Below are 24,899 nucleotides of genomic sequence, written 5' to 3'. Positions count from 1 at the left end.
CTCTGCAACTGGGGGCTGGGGGGACATTGATGCTTGAAAGGGGGGGCTTGGGCTTTTTCGGGAAAGTACGGGGGCCCCCCCCCCCCCCCCTTAAGATCTGCGAGCAGATCTGGAGATCTGAAGGCTCACAGTGACATGCTGACCTGATTGGTACCGAATAGGCGAAGACAACCCTTGCCCTTCCTCCATGTTGTGTGCGGACATTGCTGGAGCCGCCAACGGCATTACGGGGCGTACCTGCTCATGTGGGCCGGGGACGCAGGTCACGTCCAATGGAGCTTCGTGCAAGGACATTGATGCCTGTGCCGGTTACCCCTGCCCTGGCGATGCGACGTGTACCGACGTCTTGGGTGGCCCCAACTCGACTTTGGGCCGCACGTGTGCGTGTCCGCCCGGGTATCAGTTCAACAGCGGCTCCTCGGCCTGCGTGTAAGTCTGCGAGTTTGCTTTGAATCGTCCTTCCGCCCATTGCCCAACTGGTCGTGACCGTATTTGCGCATGGCGTGTTGATCTTATGGTTTTCAAAGGCTTCTTTTGACCCTGCTCACCTTTACATTTACCGTGGCGCGCAATGCATTGTGTTGTTGGCGACGATAGGAACATTGATACGTGTGTCACGCATCCTTGCGACGAACATGCATCCTGCCGCGACTACATTGGTGGTGTGGATGATGATGATGATGGTGGCAACAATAACAACAACAATGGCAATGATGACGACGATGGTGGCAACAATAACAACAACAATAACAATAACAACAACAACAACAACAACAACAATAACGACGATGATGCGGATGATGATGAGTCAGGCAGCTCGCAGGCTTCTGCATCTGGTGGCAGCTCGAGTGGTGACAACGAGGAGTTGCTGACTGTCGCCATGGGAGTGGTGGGCGGTTGTGTCATCCTCGTTATCATTGTTGGCCTCGTTGTGTTGCGTCGTCGCCAGTACGTGGGCTATCAGCAGTTTCGCCCAGACATGATGAGCTCTGGCCCCATGGTATGTGTCGACCAGGGACATCCGCACACACAGACACACGCCCTTTTTTGAACACAGCGCGATCAAGTTGTTTAAACTCATATCCTGTTGCCCATCCATCTCCGTGGTCTGTCTCTTCCCTGCACAGATGGGCCACCAACATCGCCAACCCACCATGAACCGTGGTTATGCTCCTCGCAAGCCCGTAGTGCAGACCTCTATGGAAAACCCGCTTTGTGAGTCTTGCACCCCTTTGCATATTGCACTGTACTCGTTTTTGTTGCGCAGTATTTTGGATCAGTGGGCTGAATGGGGCTCATTTTGCTTGCTGGACGTTTGCCTTTCAGATGAAGCACCTCCCTCCAAGGACGCCGAGTATGGCTTTGCCGATGCTGGGGAGGACAATGCCACCGAGGAGTGTACGTGTCAGCACGCGCTGAATCTCAACTCTCTCTCTCTCTCTCTCTGTGTAGTTGCGTGTGCGCTTTTTGGTTTCGGCCAAACTCACGAGACCATCTTCTTGGTTTGACACCTTTTAGATCTTGAAGTCAATGAGCAGGACGAGCCGTAGATGTGTCCTGACTCGTTGGGGCTCCTGCTGCAGGCGGATGAAAAATTTGTTAACTTCTCAAACTTGTCTCTTTTTTGTTTTTGGTGTTCCTCCTTGTTGGAACTGCTTTCGAGGTATTCCCTGGTGCTTGTTGCGACCTGCTTCTTCAGCTCGTGCAGCCACCCGTCTGTGCGTACTCGTACTTGTCCTGGCAGCGTCCCAATCGATTTGATTTTTGCATCACTTTGCAACCGGCACAGCTTAGAGCAAGAAGTGACATCTCTGCCTCTCACCCAAGATCTCAGCGCCGCTTCGACTGCCTGGCGGAGAGTCTCTCTCTTGATCTCTCTATCTCTCGATCTCTATCTAAATCGCTCTAAATCTCTCTAAATCTCTCTCTAAATCTCTCTCTCTCTCTCTCTCTAAATCTCTCTCTCCCTCTCTCTCTCTCTCTCCCTCTCTCTCTCTCTCTCTAAATCTCTCTCTCTCTAAATCTCTCTCTCTCTCTAAATCTCTCTCTCTCTCTCTCTAAATCTCTCTCTCTCTCTAAATCTCTCTCTCTCTCTAAATCTCTCTCTCTCTCTCTAAATCTCTCTCTCTCTCTCTAAATCTCTCTCTCTCTCTAAATCTCTCTCTCTCTCTCTAAATCTCTCTCTCTCTCTCTCTAAATCTCTCTCTCTCTCTCTCTAAATCTCTAATGAACCGCGTGCTGGTACGTCTTGACGATCAATGTTCAACTCGACACGCGCCCCTGGACTGTCGTCGGTGTACACGGAGGGGGTGTAGATTAAGCTTGAGTGGCCTGTGTCGAGTGGGCTCAAGGCAAGGGAAGGGTTTGGAAACCACTTCACAGTGTCGGTGACATGGGGTCTCGAGTCGTGCGTCTCCGCGAGCCTCACCGGTTCATGTTTTGCGTGACGGGATGTGGAACGGGGGACGATAGCTGCGGCAGGTGGTACACGAGGGCCGTGTGGCCACGGCGCATCCCATCAGCCGCTTGCGCAAGGTGGAGCTGCCCCGCAAGGCTGACGAGACGGGCGCCGAACGCTCGCTGCGTGAACGCCTCGATCATGACTACGCATGGCACGAGGCGTTTTGGACGCGTAACAACATCAAGTTTTCAGAGGTACGAGACCAAGTCCAAGCCCCTTTGCACCCCACACCCGCTTGGTCGACCTCACGCTCAGAGCATGCACATCGCTCTGGTTGACTCGATTCATGGAGCCGGGGGAGAAGGGCGGTGTTCCACGAATCATGTTTGCCCACCCAGCATGCCATCTCAAGCCCGGCCGTGTGTGTGTTCCTGCTTCTTGCGCATGTCTATGCCCTGTCTTGGTATCATGCAGGAAAAGCGCCGCTTTGTGGCTGAACAACAAGCCCAACTGGGTCTAGGCAATCAACGGTTACCTCCAGAAGTCATGTCCCGCTTTTACAAAAACTTTCTCGACGAACACCGCGTGGAGCACCGCGCCTACAACGTGGAGTGGTGGCGTCGCAGCTTTGCCCAATTGCCGCTGTATGCGCGAGCGTATTGGAGCCGCTGGCGCCAACCTTCCTCGTCTCGTTGATGAGGGGCCCCAAAAACGCAATGACCCAACCCCGCGCCTGAACCCTTCCTTCCCTTCCTAGTCGCCATCTTCCTCCTTTTTTAGCCAACAGCTGCTCTCATGCCTGTTCGGTTTTCGTTTTTTTTTCTGTTTTATTTTGGTGCTTGATGTTTTATGATACCAACCCCTATCCTTTCGATGTTGTGATCGACCCCTTTCTGCCCTTGAGACAGTGCATGTCCAACTCGGCTGGGTCATTTGGCTCCACAAATAGCCATGCGCCAGGCCAGTGAGACAATTGCCATCTTCTATTGATATCCTTGTGCCTCGGCACTGGAGTCAACGCCCTTGAATTTACCACACACACACACAAACACACACACACATGATCAAGGCTAGCGACCACTCAAGACGTCAAAACGTCGACACTCGCAATGATTCAAAGCGCCGACTCCTCGTAGGCAGCAGCGCGCAAATGCTCTCGCTGCCAGCCGCTATTCTGATCCAGCGAGCTATGAAGCATGTCCAACAGCTCATCAAAAGACTCGTCTACTTCTACTGGCGGCTCTTGCGCGGCGTTATTTGAGGAAACACCAAAGGTGTGTGGACCTGCATACACATCCACAGGCTCCACGGGCCGATCTTCAAACGTGTGCAACGTTGGTATGCTGGCTCCCGTGTCAGCTTCGGACACCCCGAGATAGGGGGAGGTGTACATGGTCGACGTTGAAGACACAACGCTGGTGCCCAAATGCTGGTCCAGATTGTGAATCTCAATCTTGGCAGATGCCCGGGGCCGCCGTAATGCCCATACTGCGGCCATCACGGCCAAAAGACCCATCATTGTTGCAGCCAACGCCCATGCCACAGTCGAAGTCACAATGTAGACTACAACCAGCGTCCACGCACCCAGGAGGAGGGCATCGACAACCGCAGCGCGAACCAGCGCCTGCTGACTCGTCAGGTACCGCACAACAAACGCAGTCTTCTGCAAGGCTCCATGCGGCACCACACCCAGGAGCAAGGCCGCGGCCCAAGCAGCCGCCACCAACAACTGCGCAAGGCTCACACCTGCTGTAGCGATCCAGCCAAAGGGGGCATCCGTCGAAACAGCACACACTGCATTGTCCGCGCGAGCTGCCGCAAAGGCATCACCAGCCACCGCCCCCCTCATGCCCTCGAGCAATACATACAAACCAAACAGAAACGGGCCAATTGCAGCAGCTAGTACCGTCGCCCACGCAGGCAGCGCAAAACGAGCTGAAACTGCCCGTGCTCGTGCCATGCCCGCCACCAATGTCGCACTTCCCAGCGCGACCCAAGTCAGGCCAAGAGAAAATCCATACCAGCCACACGCTGTCACCCCAGCGTGGCCTCTGTGACTCGACGCCACCAGCAACGCCACGCTTGATAAAATCCCCGCGCCTGCCTGTACCACGGCTGCTGGTCGCACGGGGGCCACGTGGGACCAAGCCCACATACCCTGCAATCCAGCCGCTAACAATAATACAGAAGCCGCCGCTAACAACCAGCGCGATGCCGGCAGATGAGCAGGCCGAGTTGCCAACAATGCAAACGGTGTGGCGTGCGTGCATCGACAAATGGCGCTGTCCTCGTCGTATGTTAGAGAGCAGCCGCGATCACTCCAGCGACCCCCCTTTAAAGATGTGTCCCAAAACACGCAGTGCACTTCTTCAACCCCTCCAGCTCGAAAGCCCTCGTCACTAGACACGTTGAACGTGAGGAAAATAGGCTGCGCATCGCTTACCACGGCACCGGCACCTGATACCACAGAGGCAGCCTGCCCAGCAAGCAGCCGGTGCGTCAAGACCTTCAGCCGGCCCACATCAGTCAGGAACACAGAGTCAGCCGTTGGGAAAAGAGTGGCACGGTCAAAAACAAGTGCACCCACATGTCCGCAGGAGCTGCCATTAGTCGCCACGGCATTGGTTGTTGACACTGCCGCCGCCAAGGAACCTGCGTCGTGAAGCATGACCGTGCTCGCCGCCACACCCCCGCTGGCCAACACCAATCGAGCCGACGACCCCACCTCCTCCGCCGTGCTGGTGCCACAAGCCGTGGCGTTGAGGCGCGCCAGACGTGCGCGGGTGTACGACTCCAAAGCAGCGATGATGCCTGCTGTGGAGGCAGATGAAACCAAACGGGCTGCGAGGACCACGTCCACGATGCGGGCCACCTCGGCGTGCACGACTGCCAATTCCGTCGCTGACGCCTCAGCGACCTGCGCTACCAGCAAACTGAGAGCTGTCGCGTAACCTTCAAGCTCGACCGTTCGGAGCGCATGGCTTGGCTGTGGCAACGCCTGAGCATCATCATCACCGAGACCACCCCCCTCGCTCGCTGCACAGTAGGACCCCGCCAGATCTTGCAACGCTCCTCGAGCTGCCTCATCGGGATACAAAAGGATTGTGGCTATCGCATCCGACCCGAGCTTTATCGTTACCTGACCGGCTGTGCCCGTTTGGATGTGCACACGCAGGCTTGCACTGGTCACCCCCACGCCGAGCGTTAGGCTAGGGGGCAAAGGGGCGACCCGCTCAGCCGCCACAGCGCCAGCGGTGCTCACGCGGACGCTTGCCTCAATGGGAAGCAGAGCGCCGCCAATACGTTCGACGGTGAGCGTCAACGTGTTGTTAAATCGTGTATCGGCCAGGCGAAGCCGGTCCAAGCAAGCAAATGCGAGACGACCCGCCGGCACGTCATTTGCACGAATCAGGCCGTTAGCCCGGCCCCCGCTCAGTGCGATCGTGCCCGGAGCGCCGGTCATGGAAACGGTGATCTGAACCGCAAAGCGCTCATCTACCTCGGGCTCCAAGTCATCAACGCATAGCAACTGCAGCGTTGCTGTCGCCTGCCCGGAGCCAAATGTCAGGTTACCGCTCGATGGCGCCAAGTCAGACTGGCGAGCCGATTGTGCGACAACGCTCCAATCCAAGACCACCGTGCCAAACAGGCCGCCCGCCCGCCTCACCTCAAACGCGGCGGTGCCGCCCTCATCACAAGTGCCGTCCGCGCCGAATATGGTAAACTCCCCGTAGGCCCGGTCGTTGGCCGCAATCGTCACTTGCATCGTCGCAGCGGAGGCATTGATGTTGACACCGTTCTCAGCGCTCGTCAACTCAAGCGTCAACATCTCAGCATCTTCGGGCTCGTCGTCAGGGCGCAGCACCAGCAACACGGCCGCTTCACGCTGGCCAGCGGCAAATTCGACGTGTTGTGGCACAATCTGGAAGTCGGGTTGGCCACTGCCGCTATCTGGGTTGGAACCATCAAAGGCGACGACAACCACGGAGATCCCAACGTCGCGGAGCAAGCCTCCGCTCCGCCGGATCACGAGAGCGCGTTGACCGTCATCCTCCGACACTGTCAACTCGGGCGAGCTAAATCCGACGCGGCCATAAGGATCATCGCTCGCGGGGACATCCACGCGACATGAGCCAAGATCTGCATTCACCACCGCCAAGTCAGAGCTCTGATTCAGCGCCAAGATCAAGTCGAACGATGCAGCCTCCTCGGGCACACCGTCTGCTGCTACCGTAAACGCGATGGTGACGCGATCCTCGCCTGAGGGGAAGGCAAGGGCCATCCGCGATGGGATGCCCGTGTCCAGAAGCTGTGAGAGCAGCTCAGCTGGCCAAACCAAATCTGCCACCATGTCAAGAAGTGCGCCATCTTCCCGCACGATGGTTAGCTCGACCTGCTTGCCCTCGGCCGCACTCAGCACCGTTTGGGAGAAGCCAAAGCGTCCGCCAGGATTATCGTTGGCCAAGATGGTTATGGCAGCGCTGGACGAGAACACCACCAGATCGTCTCCGGTGGCCACAATGTCGGACAACTCAACAGACACTGACTCGTTCAACTCGGGGACGCCATCTGCCAACACCGCCACATCTACCACGACCACATCGACATTGTTGGCTAGCGTCACGAGCAGGGAGGGCACCGAAAGCTCCCGTGGGATGGCGGCACTTGCAAGCTGTGCTTGCAAGCCACCCACAACGCCGAGCCGGTCGACACGTAACCGTGTCGTCTCCCCCTCTCGTGTGGCCGCTGTCTCAAAGCCAACTTGTAGCCCCAGATTGGAATCCAACGCGGTTGCCGTCAATATCACGCCCGTGCCAAGAACGGGCAGTGCCGCGCCATTGGCTCGACGCACGGGACGCAGCTGCACGTGTAGCCGATCACCACGGTAGAGACGTGCTAAAGGCAAGACCAAATTGGCAAAGGACAAGCTGGCACGACCTTCCTCGAATGATATCCAGCAAGTGCTGCAGTTGGTCCAGTCAGCAGCGCGCGCAGCAGCGTCAGGCAAGGTGCTTTCCAAGGTGAATTGCACTTTGACGTCGACCGCGCCCGACAATCCTGCCAAACGCTGAATTGTGCCACTGAGCAAGCGCCGGCGCTCCCGGATGTGGACTGTTGATAGGACAGCCGATGTCAGGTTGAAGACCCCGTAGGGATCGTCATTGGCTGGAATAGTCACGTTGATGTGCGAACTGCGACCCAGCACCGCCCCTCCAGCGACAACTCTGGTGGCAAACACCCAGGTAGACTCGAGCTCGGGCACGTCGTCATCAGCCACAAGCAGTGTGGTTGAAGCCTCCAGTTGCCCATCCTCCAGAACCAACTGTGAAGGAGTAAATAGAAAGCGGCTTGCATTGAGGCTTTCAGATTCCGTATCCATTGCCGTCAGCTCCAGGGCGCACACGACGCGCCCGAATCCGGCCGATCGTCGAAGCCCCAAGACCCGAGCTGTACCCTCGGCCACCACGACAGATGCCGAGGCAGGCGAGACGGTGACTATGCCGTTGCCAAAGTTGGATGCGGCAATGAGGACGGTCGCATTGGTGCGGCTGAACGCCAGACCTCCCTCTACCACGCTGGATCGTAGCGTCAGCTCCACCGTGAATCGTTCCGCGCCCTCCACCCGCGCATCAGCCCGGATTGTTAGCTCAATCAAATGACTTGTTTCGTTCTCCGCAAAGCTCAACTGGCCGGAGAGCTCTGTGTCCGTGCCCAAGTCTTCCCGAGTGGCTTGGGAGCGCGCGCAGCCCGTGGTTTGATCCGCATCGCTGGAAGCGTCACAGAGATACACGTGCCAGCCAAGGCTCACGCTGCCAAAGGCGCCACCTCGGCGCGTTACGTTCAGAAGCACAGGCACCGTGCCCAATGATGGCTCGACCACGTCGATGTGTGTCGTCTCAAACCCAAAGACGCCATTGGCGTCATCGGAGGGGGCAACGCACACTTCCACGCGCGAATGCGAGAGATTAAACGACCAGCCGACCGGTATCCCTGCGGCATCGGCCACGGATAGCACAAGCGCATAACACTCGTCGACCTCGGGGAGGCCATCGTCGTGAACGTGAAATTGCACCTCCTGCATTGATTGACCATCGACAAATGTCACATTCAAACGCTCGGGCGACAGGCCGCTGCCTTGGGTTAGAGTCCAAGGATAAACACTCAAGGGCACGGTTGTAAGTTGCAAGGTCAGCATTCCAAAAGTTCCGGCATCACGATGAATGGTAAGGTTAAGCGACTGCCCCCCGCGAACAGCGGTGCTCTCGTGATCCAGGCTCAACCGGAACGCACCGCGATAGGCATCGCTTTCTGCCACGTGGATCGTGCGCTCGATTGTGCGCGGATCTGCTGCAAGTAAGGGTGGACTATCAGCAAAGCCGCCGGTCGGTTGTCCCAGATGCACATGCACAAGCGCAGCAGCCTCGGGCAGGTGGTCGGCAGGCACGGCCAGGATAATGTCCCGTGTGCGTTCTCCGTCAGCAAAGGACAGGGGTGATGGGGACTGTGCGTACAGCACAGAGGTAGACACATTGCTGAAGGTAAAGGGCACGGCGATGTGCCCGAAAGCGCCAGCAGTGCGATGTACGGGCAGCCGAAGGAACGTCGTCTCATTATATGCCTCGGAAACGTTGAGCACGGCGGCCAGCCCAACGTCAAACGCCAGCACGCCACTGGCGTTGTCGTTGGCTGCGATGCGAAAATGCAGCGCTGCTGCCGTCGGTGCCAGCCGCGGCGAGGTGGGATCATCCCAGGCCAAACGGTTGGCTACATCGACCTCTGTCACGGCCAAAGCAAAGGCCTCGGTCTCCTCTGGAATACCGTCCGCTGTCACGGTGCAGGTCACCGATACATTTGCGACGCTGGCCGGGAGCACCACAACACCGTCCACGAGGCCACAGTCCAGATCCGTGGCAGAGTCAAAGGCGGACCCGTTCAAGGCAACAGCGACCATCCGTGCAACGAGGATGCGATCAAGTGGGCCAGAGCGCAGCAAAAGCACCTGCACCTCATCTCCCTCCCTGAGCGTTTGATCCTGGTGGTGACTTTGCAAGATGTAGTCGACCGTGCCATACGCCCCATCGTTGCCGGCCACTGTCAGCTGTCCCGTGCCTTGACGCACTTCCGCGCCCAACAAAGGCGTCAAAACAGAGATAGAGATCCGGAAATGTTCAGCCCCTTCGGGCATCTCATCGGACAAAACGGTAAGCACAAACGTGGCCTCGGCCACCCCTCGCGGGAACACCAACTGGCCCTGAGTTTGTGCAAAGTCAGACGTGTTTGCTGGCTCAACGTGCCAGGTCACGACAGCCTCCACGAGCGCCCCCTGTTCGCGGAAAACGTGATACACCACGAGACTCGGGCCGCTGTCTTCCTCGGCCACGATACGCTCCAGATCACTGGCTACTAAGGAGAAGGCACCTGCCCAGGCATCGGATGCTGCCACTTCAAATTCAGTGCTGGCATTTGACGTAGCCACGCGGGCACCACCCGAAGCAGCGCGTAGTGAGATGTTGAATGCCTCTGCCAATTCTACACGACATGAAACGAAGGATATGAGAGGCAATACACTCAAAGTGACAAGAGGTGCTGGCCGGGAAAAGAAAAGAAACACTGCCCAACCACTGCCTTAGGGGGAACCAATGGAGCACTGCGGCATCGATGACCAAGCTCGTGCTCCGACTTACCAGGTGTATCGTCATCCACAATGGGCAAAGTGATGGTGGCAGTTGCCTGATCAGGCGCAAACCTAATCGTGCCACCAGTAAGTGGAATATCTGTACGATTATCAGCCAGCCACACACGATGCAGGGAGGCAATGCCATGGCACTGCAGCAATATTTCCGATGGACGAGTGACCAAGTGGCTCACGGTGGGATGGATTAGCTCCGCACAAAGCCGGCCCATCAGCCATTCGACTTGGAAAGACTCCGATAGCTTGCCCACTCGAAGCCCATCGACTTCACTGCTGCTCAACACAAAGATACTTTGGTTGAAAACAAAGACATGATCGACCGGCGTGCCTAGGGCACCAGCGACTGCGCCAGTCTCCAAGACAATCATACGAGTGTCCCCACGATCGACTAGCGCAGCCAGGGAACCAGCACAGAGCCAAGTCGGGGTACCGTCGGTGCTAAAGTTATGCAGCACCAAGCCCCCGATCGTCGTCATCTGGGCGATGTTTTGCCTGGCATCCGTCCACAACATGCGCCGACCGCAGATGGATACTGAAGTGGCCCCTCGGGTGGGCAAAGCTTCAATGATGAGTGAGTTCATGTTGTCGCCCAGGCGCACAAGCTGCGCTTGATCGAGTATACCTAATGATGAAACAGGTGCAACTCAAATGACCCCTAGCCAAGTATTGTGCAGGTAGCCAATTTAGCACGCACAGTCAAACGAAACATACCTGGAGGAACGATGGCGAGCAACGGTGCTGCAGATCCCTCGGGTCTGATTTCTAACCCCCACGCCGCCGCCGAGACGGCCAAGTTGAGCGGTAGGGTGGCTTGCAAGCTCTCGCATGGAGCTATGACATGTACGGCTGAGTTACCCGTTGTGGAACCACCCAGAAGAAAGACAAGCCCACCCGATACACCCCATGTCCAGGAATCAGCCATCGCCACCCGAGCCGACACAGAACAGGAAGCATCGTCAACAGATTGCACCACAAGCTCTGCTTGGCCACGCCCGGTGCTATTAACACGAGCCAAAAGGACAAGATGGTCCGTTCCCTCGATAGTGAGCATGTGACAATCGCTGTCACACGCAAGGCTGGGTACTCCCCAGGGCGCATCAGCAACGGCGGCCGCTTCAGTTATGGAGGCCGCTTCAGTTATGGAGGCCAAGCTACCGGTTTGAGCCCCCACACCCACTCCCTGAACGGACCAGTCCAAGTCCACGTGTCCAAGAAGCCCACCGGCGCGCGTGATGACCCAGCTGGCGGGTATGCCGGTCTCGTTTAAAATGACCTCAGAGGCAGACAGGTGGAAGATGCCATGCGCATCGTCATTGCTTGGGACAAGAACCCAGATATGCGAGCCCTCGGCGGCCACGGGGGCATCAGCGCTCCGCAGGCTCAGGCGATAGTATGTTGCGACCTCTGGAATCTGGTCGGCCCAAACAGTGACGACAAACTCGCCAAGAACCTCGTTTTCACGCAACACCAATGACGGTGGACTGATGGTTACGTCAGAGGCCGAAGATAGCTCTCCATTGGCTTCGAGTCGCTCGACCTCACAAACCACCAGCACATTTGTCAAGCGCCCTGGTGCGCGGCTGATTGCAATAGGCAGAGACGAGTTGCGCGTCTCATCTTCCGTGATTGTCTGATTGGCCGTATTCTCAAAGTGCAACAGACCACGCGGATAACCGCTTTCGGCAATCCGAACCAGAACCTGAGCGCGTGTTCCCAAGACGCCATGAGAGGGAGGGCCCAGTTGGATGACAAACGTTTCCGCAAACTCAGGGATCTGATCGTCGAGAATGGTAAGGTTGATTGTCATGAGAACCGCTCCCTCAGAAAACGTGATGCTGGTGGCAAAGAAGAACAATGGTGAATGACTGGGAAATTATAAAAAAAAAAAAAAAAAAAAAAAAAAAAAAAAAAAAAAAAAAAAAAAAAAAAAAAAAGTGTGCCAGCAGGACCACGCGCTGTAAACCATACCTGGTTGTGTGAAGCTGGACGTCGGACGCGAGGGTCGCTGGATTTTCCTGCCCCGCCACACTCAGAGTCACCTAGCAGAAGCAAACCAGAGGAGGGACGAACGCAAGAGAAAAAGAAAATGAGCTATGCTGTCCGCCGGTCATGCAAACTAGCAAGCCACTTTGCAGCTCATGAGCGAGCATGCAGCGAGGTAACACAAGAGCTTCTTCCCCCAAGCAATTCGAGGCCGTGCACACCGGAATATTGGTAGTCCCAAAGGTGCCGGCAGAGCGTGAAACTTGAAGAGAGACAACGGCGCCCTCCGTCGTCTCCACGAGGCCAGCAGATACAAAGCCGAACACGCCGTTGGCATCGTCATTCACATCAATCGTGATGCCCAAAGGAGTTGCTGAGGCAGCCGGGGTGGTGTTGCTGGGCGGGTAAGTCTCATCAACGAGCGTAACCTGGTCAATGACGAGAGAAAAGTCTTCAGCCAGCTCTGGGATGTCATCATTGATCAATGTGACATTGACAAACTCCACGCGCTGCCCCTCCTCAAAATAGATTTCAAACTGCTCGGCTACGAAATCTACATTGGGCGTAGCAGTCCCGCCAATTGCCGAGACTAATACCAAAACGCGCCCAAAGAGCCCCCCAGAACGCTGAATGGCAAAGGGAAGGGGGCCGATCACTTCCTCGACCACAGTCGATGCATCAGCGAATGCAAAACTTCCGTACACGTTTTGATCACTGGCCACATGGATAGAGGCCTCAGTTCCGACCGCACTCAGCGTAGCAGCCGAGGTCGACAGATTCTGTAGACGAATCGAGACTTGTTCAGCGAGTTGAGCCACGAGATCATTGTGGAGCTCCAATCGTACATATGCCACAGTCTGCTCGGCACCAAAGGAAACCGTGCCGCTTGTGGGCAAGATTGTGCGCGCGCTCATCATCATATCCAGCATCCAGTCCACCTCGACCATGCCTGCTTGCAAGCCTGTACGCAAGATGGGCACGTCCAGCTGTGTGATGGCCTCCGCTGTCAGAGGCTCGCTCACCTGGGCCTCAGAAATGGCCCATTGGAAAGTGCCCGCCGCCAAGTCATTGCCCAAGATCTTAAAGCTCAGCGTTGTTGCATTGGTCAGGATGGCGCCGCCATCAACCTGGCTCACCGAAAGCCCGATTTCCTCATCAAGCTCAGGAATGTCATCGTCCAGCGCCGTCACCCGGAAGGTGACTTGGCTTTGTCCCTCCATCAAAGCCACGCTGCTGGGAACCATCACATCATCACGGTGCGCCTCATCCACCGTCAAATACAGCAGCTGATCGCCGTACCAGCCCTCTTTGCGAAGCACCGTGACGACAGCAGCTGCGCCGCCCTCCGTAAGCTCGGACCGATCCGCCTCAATGCTCAAAAGGCCGCGAGGAAAATCGTTAGCGCCTAGCTCAACCAGCACGCTGGCCCCTTCGCACAACACTGGTGCCATGGGCTGCACAAAGTCGTCCAATAAGACCACATCAACCATCTCCACCAACGCAAACTCGCTTAGCTCTGGCAGCGCATCTTCAAAGACAGTGAGCGCAATCGGCACCGTGCTGGTGTCTGCGGGTACCAGCACTGTGAGCTCGGCAACTAAATCGGCTCCTGGCAAAGCCACACGCGAGGCCAGCGCTTGGGACCCCTCATGCTTCAGAACGTATAGTTGTGCCGTTGCCAGCGCCACCACCGGCGCTGTTGCTTGGGACACATTACCATACAGTTCACATACTCCTAGGTTCCGAAGGACAACTGCAGCCATGCACCCAGTAAATTCGAGGCATGCCCATGGACAGGCCCATTCGCTTTCAAGGTTGAAAGTATTCAAAAGGCTGGGTCCCATGCTACCAGAGGCGTCTGCGTCGAGCGTGGCTTCAGACAACAGTGTAAACACATCTGCCACCACCCCCGCCTTTTGCGAAGCGTTAAGCCACGGCGCGAGGGTTTGGGCAACGGGTGCTGATACGCGCACGGTAACCTGCAGCTCACCAAAGAGACCACCCTGACGAAGAACGGTCAAGAGCACCTGCCCAGCTTCCTTACGCTCGCTGGATGGTGGATGGTACACGATGGAGTCCTCTTCAAAACAGAGGGCCCCATGAGGTGCATCTGACTCGAGGAGGGTCACTGTTCGATTGACCCGACCTGGTGTCAAACGCCCACCACCATGCACGGCCAAGAGTTGGACCGAGACATTGTTGTATAGAGAAGGCAGACTGTCATCCGTTACATTCAGCCGCAACACCATGGACTCCGCACCAGCTGCCGGGAAGATCAAGGTACCTGCATGCGGTGCCAAATTGCCGGGCAGGTCAAGCTGATCATGGGTACGCAAAACCCAGTCCACATGCGTGGTACCCCGAGTACCACCCTCGCGCCGTACAAGTAGTTCGAGTTGCCGAGAACCATCGGCATCCTCGTGTACAAGCAGCGCCTCGGTGCTGGCGTGTCCAAAGCGCCCATATGGGTCGTCCGAAGCAGCAATCTCAATTTGTTGAAGCGTTCGCGTCCCAAGACGTGCTTGGCTGCCTGCACCGAGACCCAGAAGAACAAAGGCCATTTCTGCGAGCTCTGGCTCTGAATCTTCGAGCAAGGACACATTCACCAGAACCCAGCGCTGGTTGGCTGCCAGAGTAGCTGTGATCGACAAGATGTCAAAGTCGCGGCCTGGAATGGCGCACAGCTCAAAATTGCATGCACCGGGAATGACGGCTGCCAGCGAAATGTTCACTTCACCAAACGCACCGGCATGACGCGAGACGTTCAAGGCCACCACGCTACCTTCAGTGCCGGGAATGATGAGAGGCGTGTTGTCTGAGAACTGCAACACGCCACGCGCATCATCGTTCTCGCGTATAACCACCGACGTATTCCGAAGAACATTGATGCGAGGTTGTGGATTGTGCACCTCGTCCAGCGCGGATGAAAGCAGGGTCGCGTTGGTAATGATCAGCACCAAGCGCTCCCCAACTTCCGGTTCATCGTCTGGCCAGACAGCGACACGAAAGGCGGCGCTCGTCTGGTTGGGAGCAAACACGACGGGCTGCGTCCAGTTGGCCGTCACATCTGCACCAACGTCGACGGTGCTTGAAGTCGCATGCCCCAGCCAGAGAGCAACCTCTCCAAACGCTCCACCGACTCGATCGACCCAGGCCTGAACCACCGTGGGCGCCTCGCTGCTCTTTGGCTCGTCCACATACACAGTCTCCCGACGCAGTTGAAAGTACCCATACGGATCGCCATTTCCGGCTATAGTGATGGTAGTCGCCGCGTCCGGACCCAAGGTCACGGCCTCACCAGTGCCGAGGTTCCCAACGTAAATTTCCACCACAAAGTCCTCGCTGAGCTCGGGAACATCATCCTGAATAGTGGAGAGGTTAACCTCGGCGCGCGCCTCGCCGGCCGGGATGATGACCGTTCCTGAAAAACGGTCAAAATCACCCAAGACGGTGTCCGCACTGGCGCGGAACTGCCAGCCTAGGTAAGCGGTACGGAATGTGCCTCGAGTACGCTCAATCACCAGTGGCACCCGAACACCTTCCTGCACGACGAGATCAAGAGAAGCATTGCTAAACCCGAACACGCCAAAGGGGTCATCAGAGGGCAGAATGCTGACATTGACGGCCTGATGCTGCGTATCCAATCGACTCAAGCCACTCGGGGCGAGCGCATCGAGGTGGATTTGGAAGAATTCTTCGTCCTCGGGGATCTCGTCGTCGACAATCTGAACCGTGACTGTCTTGAAGGCTTCCGTGGGACCAAAGTCGAAGGACGTGGGAAAGCTTGCCAAGTCTTCGGCATCAGCCGTGCCATATGTGACCGCCAGCTGAACGCTCACCGCACCGGCAAGAAAGCTGGTGCGCTCAATCACAAGCTGCACGAATGCGCCTTCTGCCACGCGCCCCGCCTGAGCGCCTTGCAAAAAATGCAGTGAAAAGGTGCCAAAGGGCGCATCATTGGCGGCGATGGCAATTTGAGATGTGGCCCTGTCCGATGCCACAGCAGCACCCTCGGCACTGAGTCGCAGCTCGTGCAGCTGCCACAACTCTGGCTCGCTGTCATCCAGAACGCTAAACGTGATCTCCCGCACGCGCTCGCCCTCTTCAAAGTGAATCGTTGTCGTGAGAGGAGATATGTCCTCAGACCCCACGCTCAAGTTTTGAAGTCGACATGGGATCAAAGGAACACTGGTCAAGCAGCTCTGCCAGCTCACCTCCACCGACACTGCACCGTAGGCACCTTGCTCACGAAGAATAGTCAAATTGAAGATCTGTCCCTCAGTCAGATTGAGGCTGCGTGGCTCAAGTACAAATCGACCGTGAGGCTCATCAGACTCGGCCACATCTAGCTGGACCGAGCTGGCGTTCTCCGCCACTTGAGCTGGCGGATCTGCCTCCAGCACCAACAAGAAACTTGCGGCCAACTCTGGAACGGCATCATCCACGGCCAGCAGCGTGAAATCCTTCTGCACCTCACCCTCCTCAAAAACAAGCGCGCCTTCGGCCGCCGAGAAGTGTTCAGCTATGATGGCGTTCTGCAGAGGCTCAAGGCGGTATTGAACTCGAATCGCCCCGAAAGCCCCGTAGAAGCGTGCAATGGGCACAGAGAGCAACCGACCCTCAGTCACTATGAAACATGCCACAGTAAAATCACAAGGAAGCAAAACAAGGGTTCAGAATGCACGGTGACATTAGCACGAGCGTTGGTGGACCAGGGACAGGCGCAAGCGCATCAAAAGCTTGGGAGGAAGGAGGCAGTAAGGGCATGATGGTTCAGATCCAGACACATGCGGACCAACCATTCAGAACGGTTGACATGACGCCAAAAACGCCGTGCGGATGGTCAGAGGCGGAGATCTCAAACACCATCCCAGTGGTATCGAGATTTACGCTGGCGTATTGAATGTCAGCCGGAATAGCCGTCTTTAAAGACACGGTGCACTTTTCAGCGAGCTCCGGCACACCATCGGCAAGAATGACAAAACTGATGTTGGCCGCGGTCTGGTTCTCTGCAAACAAGACCTGCCCTGAAGTGGGAGCAACGTCAGAGGTACAGTTGTCAGCCACCTGCCAAGCCACCATCACGTCGCCAAAGGCGGGACCGCTCCGTCGAATTGTCACATTCATGGTATCGCTCTCAGATAAAACCTGAGGCTGGGTTGCCGAGGCGCTCGCGTTGACCAAGGCAAAAGATCCCCCAATCCCATCACTGGCGGCCACGGCGACAACAACTACATCAGCCAAAGGATCCACCATGTAGTCAAAGCCCATGGATGGAAAGAGCGAGACCTAATGATTGCCGCACGAACAGAACATTATATTATGTCAAAAGAGCTCGACGTAAGGGCAAACAAAATCACGAGGGGAGCCTCTGAGAAAGAAAGCAGAAAAACAAACGAAAGGGCCAGAGCATAGATGGAGATGCGAGAGGTTACGACGCACCAAAACCTCACGACGAGGCTCTGGGAAAGAATTGTCGTCAATGGCAAAGGTCGCGTTGATTCTGGTCACATTACTGGGCAGGACAAAAGGGGCTCCATCCACCAGGCGCAGAGGTGCCGAGGCTACAAAGTACAAGAGACGGGGTGGGTTGAGGGAAAAAAAAAAACGCAAAGACCTGGCTGCCACGCGCCGGTCTGGGGCACTCACCGGGAAGCGACAAATTTAAAGGAAGATTTTGCGCCGTATTGCCCGTGCGCACGATCGGCACTGCAAACTGGCCGATCTCCTCCCTGACCTCCATCCTGAGAGTGTCAAAAGCCAGCAGTGGGTCATTGCTGGGTACCAAAATAAAAGCATGGCGCCGCACACCAACGCGTCCAGCCTCAGGGTCGGTGCTGGCATCAAACAAGGTGACACGAAACAACTCATTGTCCTCGGGCACACGATCGTGTAAGACAACCAAAGACAGGTCGGCTGCCGTGGCACCGTCCTCCACGCGCAGCACACCAGAAGTCGCCGCAAAATCGTTTACAGCATCACCAAATGCGTCCACGGCACACTGCGTAGCATCTGTATTCGGGCATTGCACTAGGACCCAAGGAAGAAGGACCGTGCCAAAGTGCCCCCCATCGCGCGCCACGTTCAAAGCAACGCTCGTGTTGCTATCGACGGCCTCGTCCACTGTAGTGACGGCAAGCACGCTATCAGCAAAGCGAAACACGCCAGAGGAGTTGTCGGCCCGAGGCGTGGTGACGGTCACACCAACGTGAGTGCCCAGGTCGGCCGAGGGCCCGGCGGTTGCATTGATTCTGAGGGTGACCACCACCACCTCGGTCGGGTTTGGTACATCATCATCCATGCGCACGAGCGCAAAGCGCCCCTGGCGACTCGCCGCCGTGGCGCCACCAGCTTCAAAAGCTAATTGCCGGGGTGTAACCGCGAAGCGCGCTGCTGCCTCGACTGGCTCAAAGTCAAGCCCAACAACCACGTCACCAAAGGCACCGGCCTGACGAAAAACGATCAAGTCCATAGCCTCTCCCTCGGCCAAGGTGCGCGTAGCCGGAACGGCGGCACTTAACTCAAACTGGCCGTATGGTGCGTCGCTCGGTGCTACCACAATGGTTGAGGAGTTGTCGGATCCTAGAAAGGCTTGCCCGCCTTGAATCGGGCTCAGCTGGACGGTCAAAATCTCCTCGAGCTCGGGTTCGGCATCTCCGATTAGCGAGAGGTTGAGAAGCGCCATTCTCTGCCCAGGCCCAAACGTGAGGAAGCCATTCGTGGGCATCATGTCACTACTCGCGTCCTCGCCTTTATTGCCGGAAACGGTAAAGGGCAAGGTCACAGAGGTGAAGGTGCCATTGACACGCTCAACCCGTAACTGCACTGGCACATCCACCCCCTCGATTTCGCGGACGTTTACGGCGCGTGACATCAACGCAAATTGGATCGTCCCCGCCACGGCTGTCTCTGGAATCAGAGGATAAAAGCTGCTGGCCGTGGCTTCTGCGAAACGAGGGGGAAATCGAATAGCAGCAGGGCTGCCGGCATAGACCCCGACTACCGTGACGTTGATGATGGTCAGCTCAAGGTGATCGGCTGGCACAAGGCGATGACGTGCTGCCAAAGCAGGCTGCACTTGAAGAGGGGCTGCCTGGGCTTCGGGGAGCACTAGCGGACCCACGATGGCCAGCACCTCACCATTGCGCGCCCAGCGAGCCCAGAGCCCAATATCCCCTCGGCTATGGTTGGAGCGCGTAACATTAATGGTCAGGAAGCGAGCAGAGTCTGAAACCTGCAGAGAAGGACCTGCATGCAGAACAAGAGTGCCAAAGGGGTCATCGTTGGCTGGGATGGTAATGAGCAGGCTACGACGCGCAACCGAGCCGAGCACGGCGGGAGGGGACGCGCTGTGCAAAACGAGACTATATTCCGTGTCCAGTTCCGGGAGGGAATCGTTGAGGGACTGCAGCAACAGCCTGGCTTGGTCTACGCCGTCGGCGAAATTCAGCTCCCCCGCAACTTGCACCCAATCCGAGGACTGCACGGCCTGTCCATCAGCGCGATCAAGGCGCCAGCGCACGCTGATGGCGCCCACATTGCTGCTTGCAGCGACGATGCGGCGGGAAACGTTAAGCACCACCCCCTGCCCCTCCGCGAGGGTTAGGGAGTTGCGCTCAACAAAGCCCAAAACGCCCGCGGCTCCGTCAGAGGGGGCGATGGTGAGATTGAGACGTGTCGTTATCAACACCACCTCCCCGGTGAGCACGGTCATGTGGAGTTGAAAGAACTCGCTGGGTTCCAAGACGGGATCATCGATGAGCCGAATGGCCAAGGGCTGGCTGGAGACGTTGGGTGCAAAAGTGAGATTGCCGCTCACGGCCACGTAGTCCAGATAGGGCTCGGCTGAACCAGCATGCGTGGAAAAGGCCACGACGGCTGGAGAGGCCAAGAGACCAGTGCGCACGACGGTAAGATTGATCCAGCCGCTCTCCTCGAGCGCCGGCTCGGGCATATCGATGGCGATGCCGTCATCGTTACCCAGAATATCCACACGAGCGTGACGTCGCGTGACATCGAGCTCTGCCCCGGTGCTGGCGCTCTCGAGGTTAACCTCAAACTGTTGCAGGGTCTCGGGGACGTCGTCAGGCTGGATCCAGAGCTGTAGGGTACTGTTTCTGGCCCCATGTGGCACCACAAGAGTACCGCTGGTGTGCACAAACTGAGCCGAGGCGTTGACATTATCGGACAGGGCGCGCAACGACCACGCAAGGGCGATGTCTCGGTATACGCCACCTGTCCGGTTCACAGCAAGATTAATGGGGCGCGCGGCGGCCTCTGCCACAGATTCAGGTTCGCTGCCAACGACAGTCTGGCTGGTGGCGAAGCCAAACGTGCCATACGCGCCGTCAGAGGCGGCAATCAGGGCTGTGGCCTGATTCAAAAGAGGGTCAATGAGGACATCGACGCCAGACTCGAGTCGCAACTCAAACCGTTCTTCGTCTTCGGGCAAGTCGTCGTCACGCACGTACAGGGAGACCACAGTGCTATTGGTACCAGCAGGCAAAGCAAAGGTGGGAGCTACAAAAACAAAGTCTGCAGAGCCGTTGACAACACGCAACGCAGCGCCCGCAAGTGTTGTGGCACCACCGTAACGGTACACGGGCACGGAGATGACGGCCGCTGCTCCCCTGGATTCCTGGCCCCGATAGAGGCCAGAGGGATCAAGAACGAGGACGCCTTGTGAATAACCATTTGGCAAGATGAAGACGGAACGAACATTGCATGCAGTGCCGAGGCTAGAGCCTGGCAGGCTGCTGTTGAGCAGTTCGAGTTGCAGCAGCTCAGTCATCTCCGGCTCGGCATCGGCCAAAACGGCAAGAGTTACGGTGGCCATGAGCTGACCGGGCGCAAAAATGACTGAGCCAGACGTACTCGCCACATCGTTGACGGCGTGGGGAGCATCGACGACTTGCCACCACACCGTTTCCGTCTCATTCCCTGGCCCAGAGCGTGAGACGGATAAGCCAACTTCGTGATGGCCGCTGCTGGGCTCGGTGACCAAGAGAGGTGCCGAGCAGTTGTCCCAGGCTATGGTGGTGCCGGCGCTGCTGACTGCAGGCCCTGCAAAGAGCGCTGCTTGCAGACTAAGACACCAAAGGACGATAGACAGGCGCCCCTGCAGCCGAGCCGCAAGTGCGGGATTTCTCATGGCATGTGATGTGTGGTGTCTGGGCGAGAAACCGTGCCGTAACGGGCTATTGTCTGATGACGCAGCGGCCCCAGCCCACCCTGACAATGCCTGCGAGTCAACAAACTGCGCACAGCGATGCTCAAGGGGGTTGAGGCGCGAACCATTCGCGGCAACACTGCTGATGCGCATGGAGCGAGCGCGAGGCCGGAACATGAGGGTTAATTCACAAGGTGAACGTGGCGAAGCAGTTCAGTCAAGACGCCGCCGGCGCCGTGTACCAACGGCTTGACAAAGGCAATATGCACAGGACAATAAGGACGTACCTCTACGTGCACCGCAGAACCAACCACAGTAGAACAGCAAGCTGTGCTCTAGCGCAAATACGACGACGGGGTCTGGCCCGAGGCAGAGGGAGTGAAGCTCGCTGTTGTCATGAAAAGCGTAACAATTTTTGTTATCGTTTTGGCCGTTGACGCGGTCCACAGCACCGAAATGAACTGGCCTCAAGGGCACAGCCATGTGTGTGTGTGTGTGTGTGTGTGTGTGTGTGTGTGTGTGTGTGTGTGTGTGTGTGTGTGTGTGTGTGTGTGTGTGTGTGTGTGTGTGTGTGTGTGTGTGTGTGTGTGTGTGTGTGTGTGTGTGTGTGTGTGTGTGTGTGTGTGTGTGTGTCTGTTCGCTATGTTCCGCCCATTTCCATACATGCATGCATGCAATTGTTTGTCAGCATGCCCCCTGTCAGTTCAATTTTGTGCAAGACAGAAGAGTTTGAACGTGGGCTGCAAGGGCTAGTGGGTGGCAGCACGCTGGTACTGAGCAAGGCGTGGGAGGCGCCGAGCGGCCTCTTCGATCTCGTCATCCTGCTTGACGTAACAGAAGCGAGCAAAACGGGCTCCAAGATGGCGGTTTGGCTCGGTGTAGAAGCAGGACGGCGGGATGGCCGCCACACCAATCTCCGACGTTAGCCAGCTGCAAGGTCAAAAGCAAGTAGCAGACGAAGTGAGGTGAGGGAAAGAAAAAACGAAATCAACTTAAAAAAATCTAGGCGACATGGCGCTGGCGAATCTCGAAGCAGGTTGGCGGCGCACCGGCAAAAGTCATAGTCACGCGCAAAGGGAGCTTGAGAGGGCTGTGACAGGGCGATTGAATAGCCCAAAGCATACACAGGCAAGTGTGAGGCGGGTACGCGGTGTTGCTAGACTGCGAGGCAAGCTGGAAAAAGTGCTCTCACCGCTTCAAACTCGACGTTGCTCGTGTCGGCCAAAATAAAGTACGACGCCTGCAATTTGGGAACAAGCAAAGACAGGCAAGCCCCGTGAAAAAACCTTCCATGTCGACAACACCAGCACAGATTTACACAGATTCGCACAGATTTACAGCTTCACACAGATTGACACAGCTTCACACACACACACACACACACACACACACACACACACACACACACACACACACACACACACACCAGAAAGGGCCAAGCTCCACGATCTGACACATGATAATGAGCTGCTTTCTCACCTGGGGCATGCAGGGCTGAAGCCCGGCATCGTTCAAAATCTCCATCAAACGCTCGCGCTTGCCCAAAAAGCCTGCGTTGAATGGGCGAGTGGGTGCAGTGAATATCAGAGCAAGGTATAAAAGTCTCACACGCACGTTCTTTTGGCTCGAGCTTACGCCGCCGCTGACGATCGAAAAACCCATTCTCAATCGCTTGCTCCCACGCACTAGCGAGGGCGTGTTGCAGCGGCGTTGAGACGCAAAAGGGAATGTACTGCTGAGTGAGCTGCATGGGCTGCACCAGCTCCTGTGGCCCGATGGCCCAGCCTACCCCAGCCCCAGAACGGCACTCACAGCAGGTGAGACACTTCATAAAACATTGCATGGAAGAAAGCCATTTGTTAGCCAGGGCGCACCAATTTTCCAGCCAGTGAGGTTGAAGGCTTTGCCAGCGCTACCCAAAGTGACGGTGCGTTCCCACATGCCAGGCAAGGCAGCGATTTGCAGGTGCTCCTCGCCGTACGTGAGCATCTCATAGACCTACAGAACCCCATGCACATGATGATGCTCAAATCAGAACCAAGGCCCATCATCAGGCGAAGCATGTTGCCAAGCCTGGCCAATTTGAGCAGCGCAGCAAGAAAGGCGCACCCCATCGGCCAGAACAAGAGCGTCGTGCTGCTGCGCCAGGCGGGCGACCAACTCGAGTTCCTCACGCGAAAACATCTGTGATATTTGATCAACAGGTATGAAGTGAGCGATGGCGGCGGGCATGCCACGTTTATGGTCTTTTGCGGCTTTCGATCATGATTTCCTTTCGAACATTACCTTGCCGGTGGGATTGTGAGGGGTGTTGATGACAACAGCTTTGGTGCGCTCAGAGAAAGCCGCCTCAAGCTCAGCTGGGTCCCAGACCCAATCAGCCGACGTTGCAGGACGGCCAAGGTCGGCCTTTGGGGGACGTAGGGTCACCGATTTGACCACACCGCCTGCCATTTCCACCTGAGTCGTTAGTCATCACGAACAGCGCGTGAGACTGAGGCAAAGTTGCAGCCACTCCAGAAAACAAGTCGCGGACAAGCGTCAAGGTGGGGGGGCTGACACCAACCTGCGGCACATAGCTGTCATAGAAGGGCTCGATGATGACGACCTCGTCGCCCGGGTTGACAAAGGTTTGGAAGAAGAGAAACAGGCCTTGCGTGGCGCCTTTGGGGGAGCGTCAACCACCGATTTCAACGACTGAGCAACTTTCTCAAACAAGACGCCAGGCATGCATTGGGGCACGAGGCAGGCCAGTACCAGAGGTGATGCACACGTCTGTCAGGGGCTGAAGCGTGCGCTGGTATTCCGGACTATAGTAATCTAAGCACGGAAGCAATTTGACGCAGAGGCAAAGTCACTGGGCTTTCAATCGCGCCTGCTGAAAAACAACACGATAGCGAGCGAGCTGGTGCGAAGCTGCAGTGGGACGCATACCAGCAATAACTTCTACCAGCCGCGGAAAGCCACTAGCTCGCGAGTATTGGTGTTGCCAGCCCGGCTGTGCTTCTACACGTCACAGGCGCAGACACGATATATGATGGATGAGTGAGTAATAAAGCAGTGCAGGCGCTCAGCTGCGTAACTGATCACGTACGCTGACGGAGAGCATCGATGATGAAATCCTCTACGGGAATGGAGGGCAGGCCTTGTGATAGATTGACAGCCTTGTGTTTCAGGGCCAAAGGCGTAAACTCCGTCCACACGGTGTCTCCAAACCCAGATGATCGCTCGCTGACATATTTAGATAGCCGTGCCCTGCTTCAATTGACCCGGCAACAAGCCACCCTTGTAAGGTACACAGCCCCATCCTGTGCTCGTCCCCATGGGCCGAAGCAAGCACATGGTCTCTAGCAGGCCAGCAGAAACAGAAACCAAAGACTCTTTGCTGCCAATCCACCAACATCCACACACACACACACACACACACTAACCCCCCACATACACACTGATGCACGACCAAGGCCACCACCACGATCAAGGCCAGCGCCACTTACACGCCAGCCCCCGTCGTCTCCGCTGACCGCAGCAGCGCCCGGCGCGCCAGGGCGACCGTTCCGCCTGTCGCACGCCGCGCCCACATCCTGACTATAAATGTCTGACAATATGGTTATGGTCACTGTTTTCTTTTTCTGCTCTTCCTCGCCTCTCGCTCG

General features: G+C 56.8%; 3 protein-coding genes across 3 annotated transcripts in view; 1 reads left to right on the top strand and 2 right to left on the bottom strand.

Moving 5' to 3' along the window:
- Positions 1–1,771, top strand: part of MONBRDRAFT_33535 (uncharacterized protein) — a gene marked incomplete at its 5' end in the record, with an annotated part of 10,506 nt that extends 8,735 nt beyond the window's left edge. The window contains 5 exons of the mRNA XM_001748080.1: positions 162–429; positions 598–1,000; positions 1,128–1,215; positions 1,327–1,398; positions 1,519–1,771. Coding sequence (XP_001748132.1) covers positions 162–429; positions 598–1,000; positions 1,128–1,215; positions 1,327–1,398; positions 1,519–1,550 — 863 coding nt within the window. The 3' untranslated portion in view covers positions 1,551–1,771. The remainder of the gene's footprint in view (positions 1–161; positions 430–597; positions 1,001–1,127; positions 1,216–1,326; positions 1,399–1,518) is intronic.
- Positions 1,772–4,927: 3,156 nt separating this feature from the next.
- Positions 4,928–21,228, bottom strand: MONBRDRAFT_27656 (uncharacterized protein; the record flags this gene model as incomplete). The annotated part of the gene is made up of 9 exons (XM_001748018.1): positions 4,928–5,035; positions 5,127–9,931; positions 10,087–10,716; positions 11,316–11,959; positions 12,063–12,133; positions 12,299–16,704; positions 16,877–17,366; positions 17,520–17,641; positions 17,727–21,228. The coding sequence occupies 9 exons, from the start codon at positions 21,226–21,228 to the stop codon at positions 4,928–4,930; spliced, it is 14,778 nt and encodes a 4,925-aa protein (XP_001748070.1).
- A 709-nt stretch (positions 21,229–21,937) lies between these two features.
- Positions 21,938–24,826, bottom strand: MONBRDRAFT_33534 (uncharacterized protein; the record flags this gene model as incomplete). Its single annotated transcript, XM_001748017.1, has 13 exons — positions 21,938–22,176; positions 22,296–22,336; positions 22,439–22,486; positions 22,726–22,796; positions 22,882–23,031; positions 23,121–23,244; positions 23,356–23,430; positions 23,533–23,706; positions 23,813–23,910; positions 24,004–24,066; positions 24,181–24,252; positions 24,341–24,501; positions 24,741–24,826. 13 exons carry the CDS (start codon positions 24,824–24,826, stop codon positions 21,996–21,998), a joined length of 1,344 nt encoding a protein of 447 aa, XP_001748069.1. The 3' UTR covers positions 21,938–21,995.
- Positions 24,827–24,899: the final 73 nt, after the last annotated feature.

The sequence above is a fragment of the Monosiga brevicollis genome, genomic scaffold (genome assembly GCF_000002865.3).
Source record: "Monosiga brevicollis MX1 MONBRscaffold_20 genomic scaffold, whole genome shotgun sequence".
Taxonomy (NCBI): domain Eukaryota; class Choanoflagellata; order Craspedida; family Salpingoecidae; genus Monosiga; species Monosiga brevicollis.
Note: the sequence above shows the minus strand (reverse complement) of the source record. Positions and strands in the feature narration are given on the sequence as shown.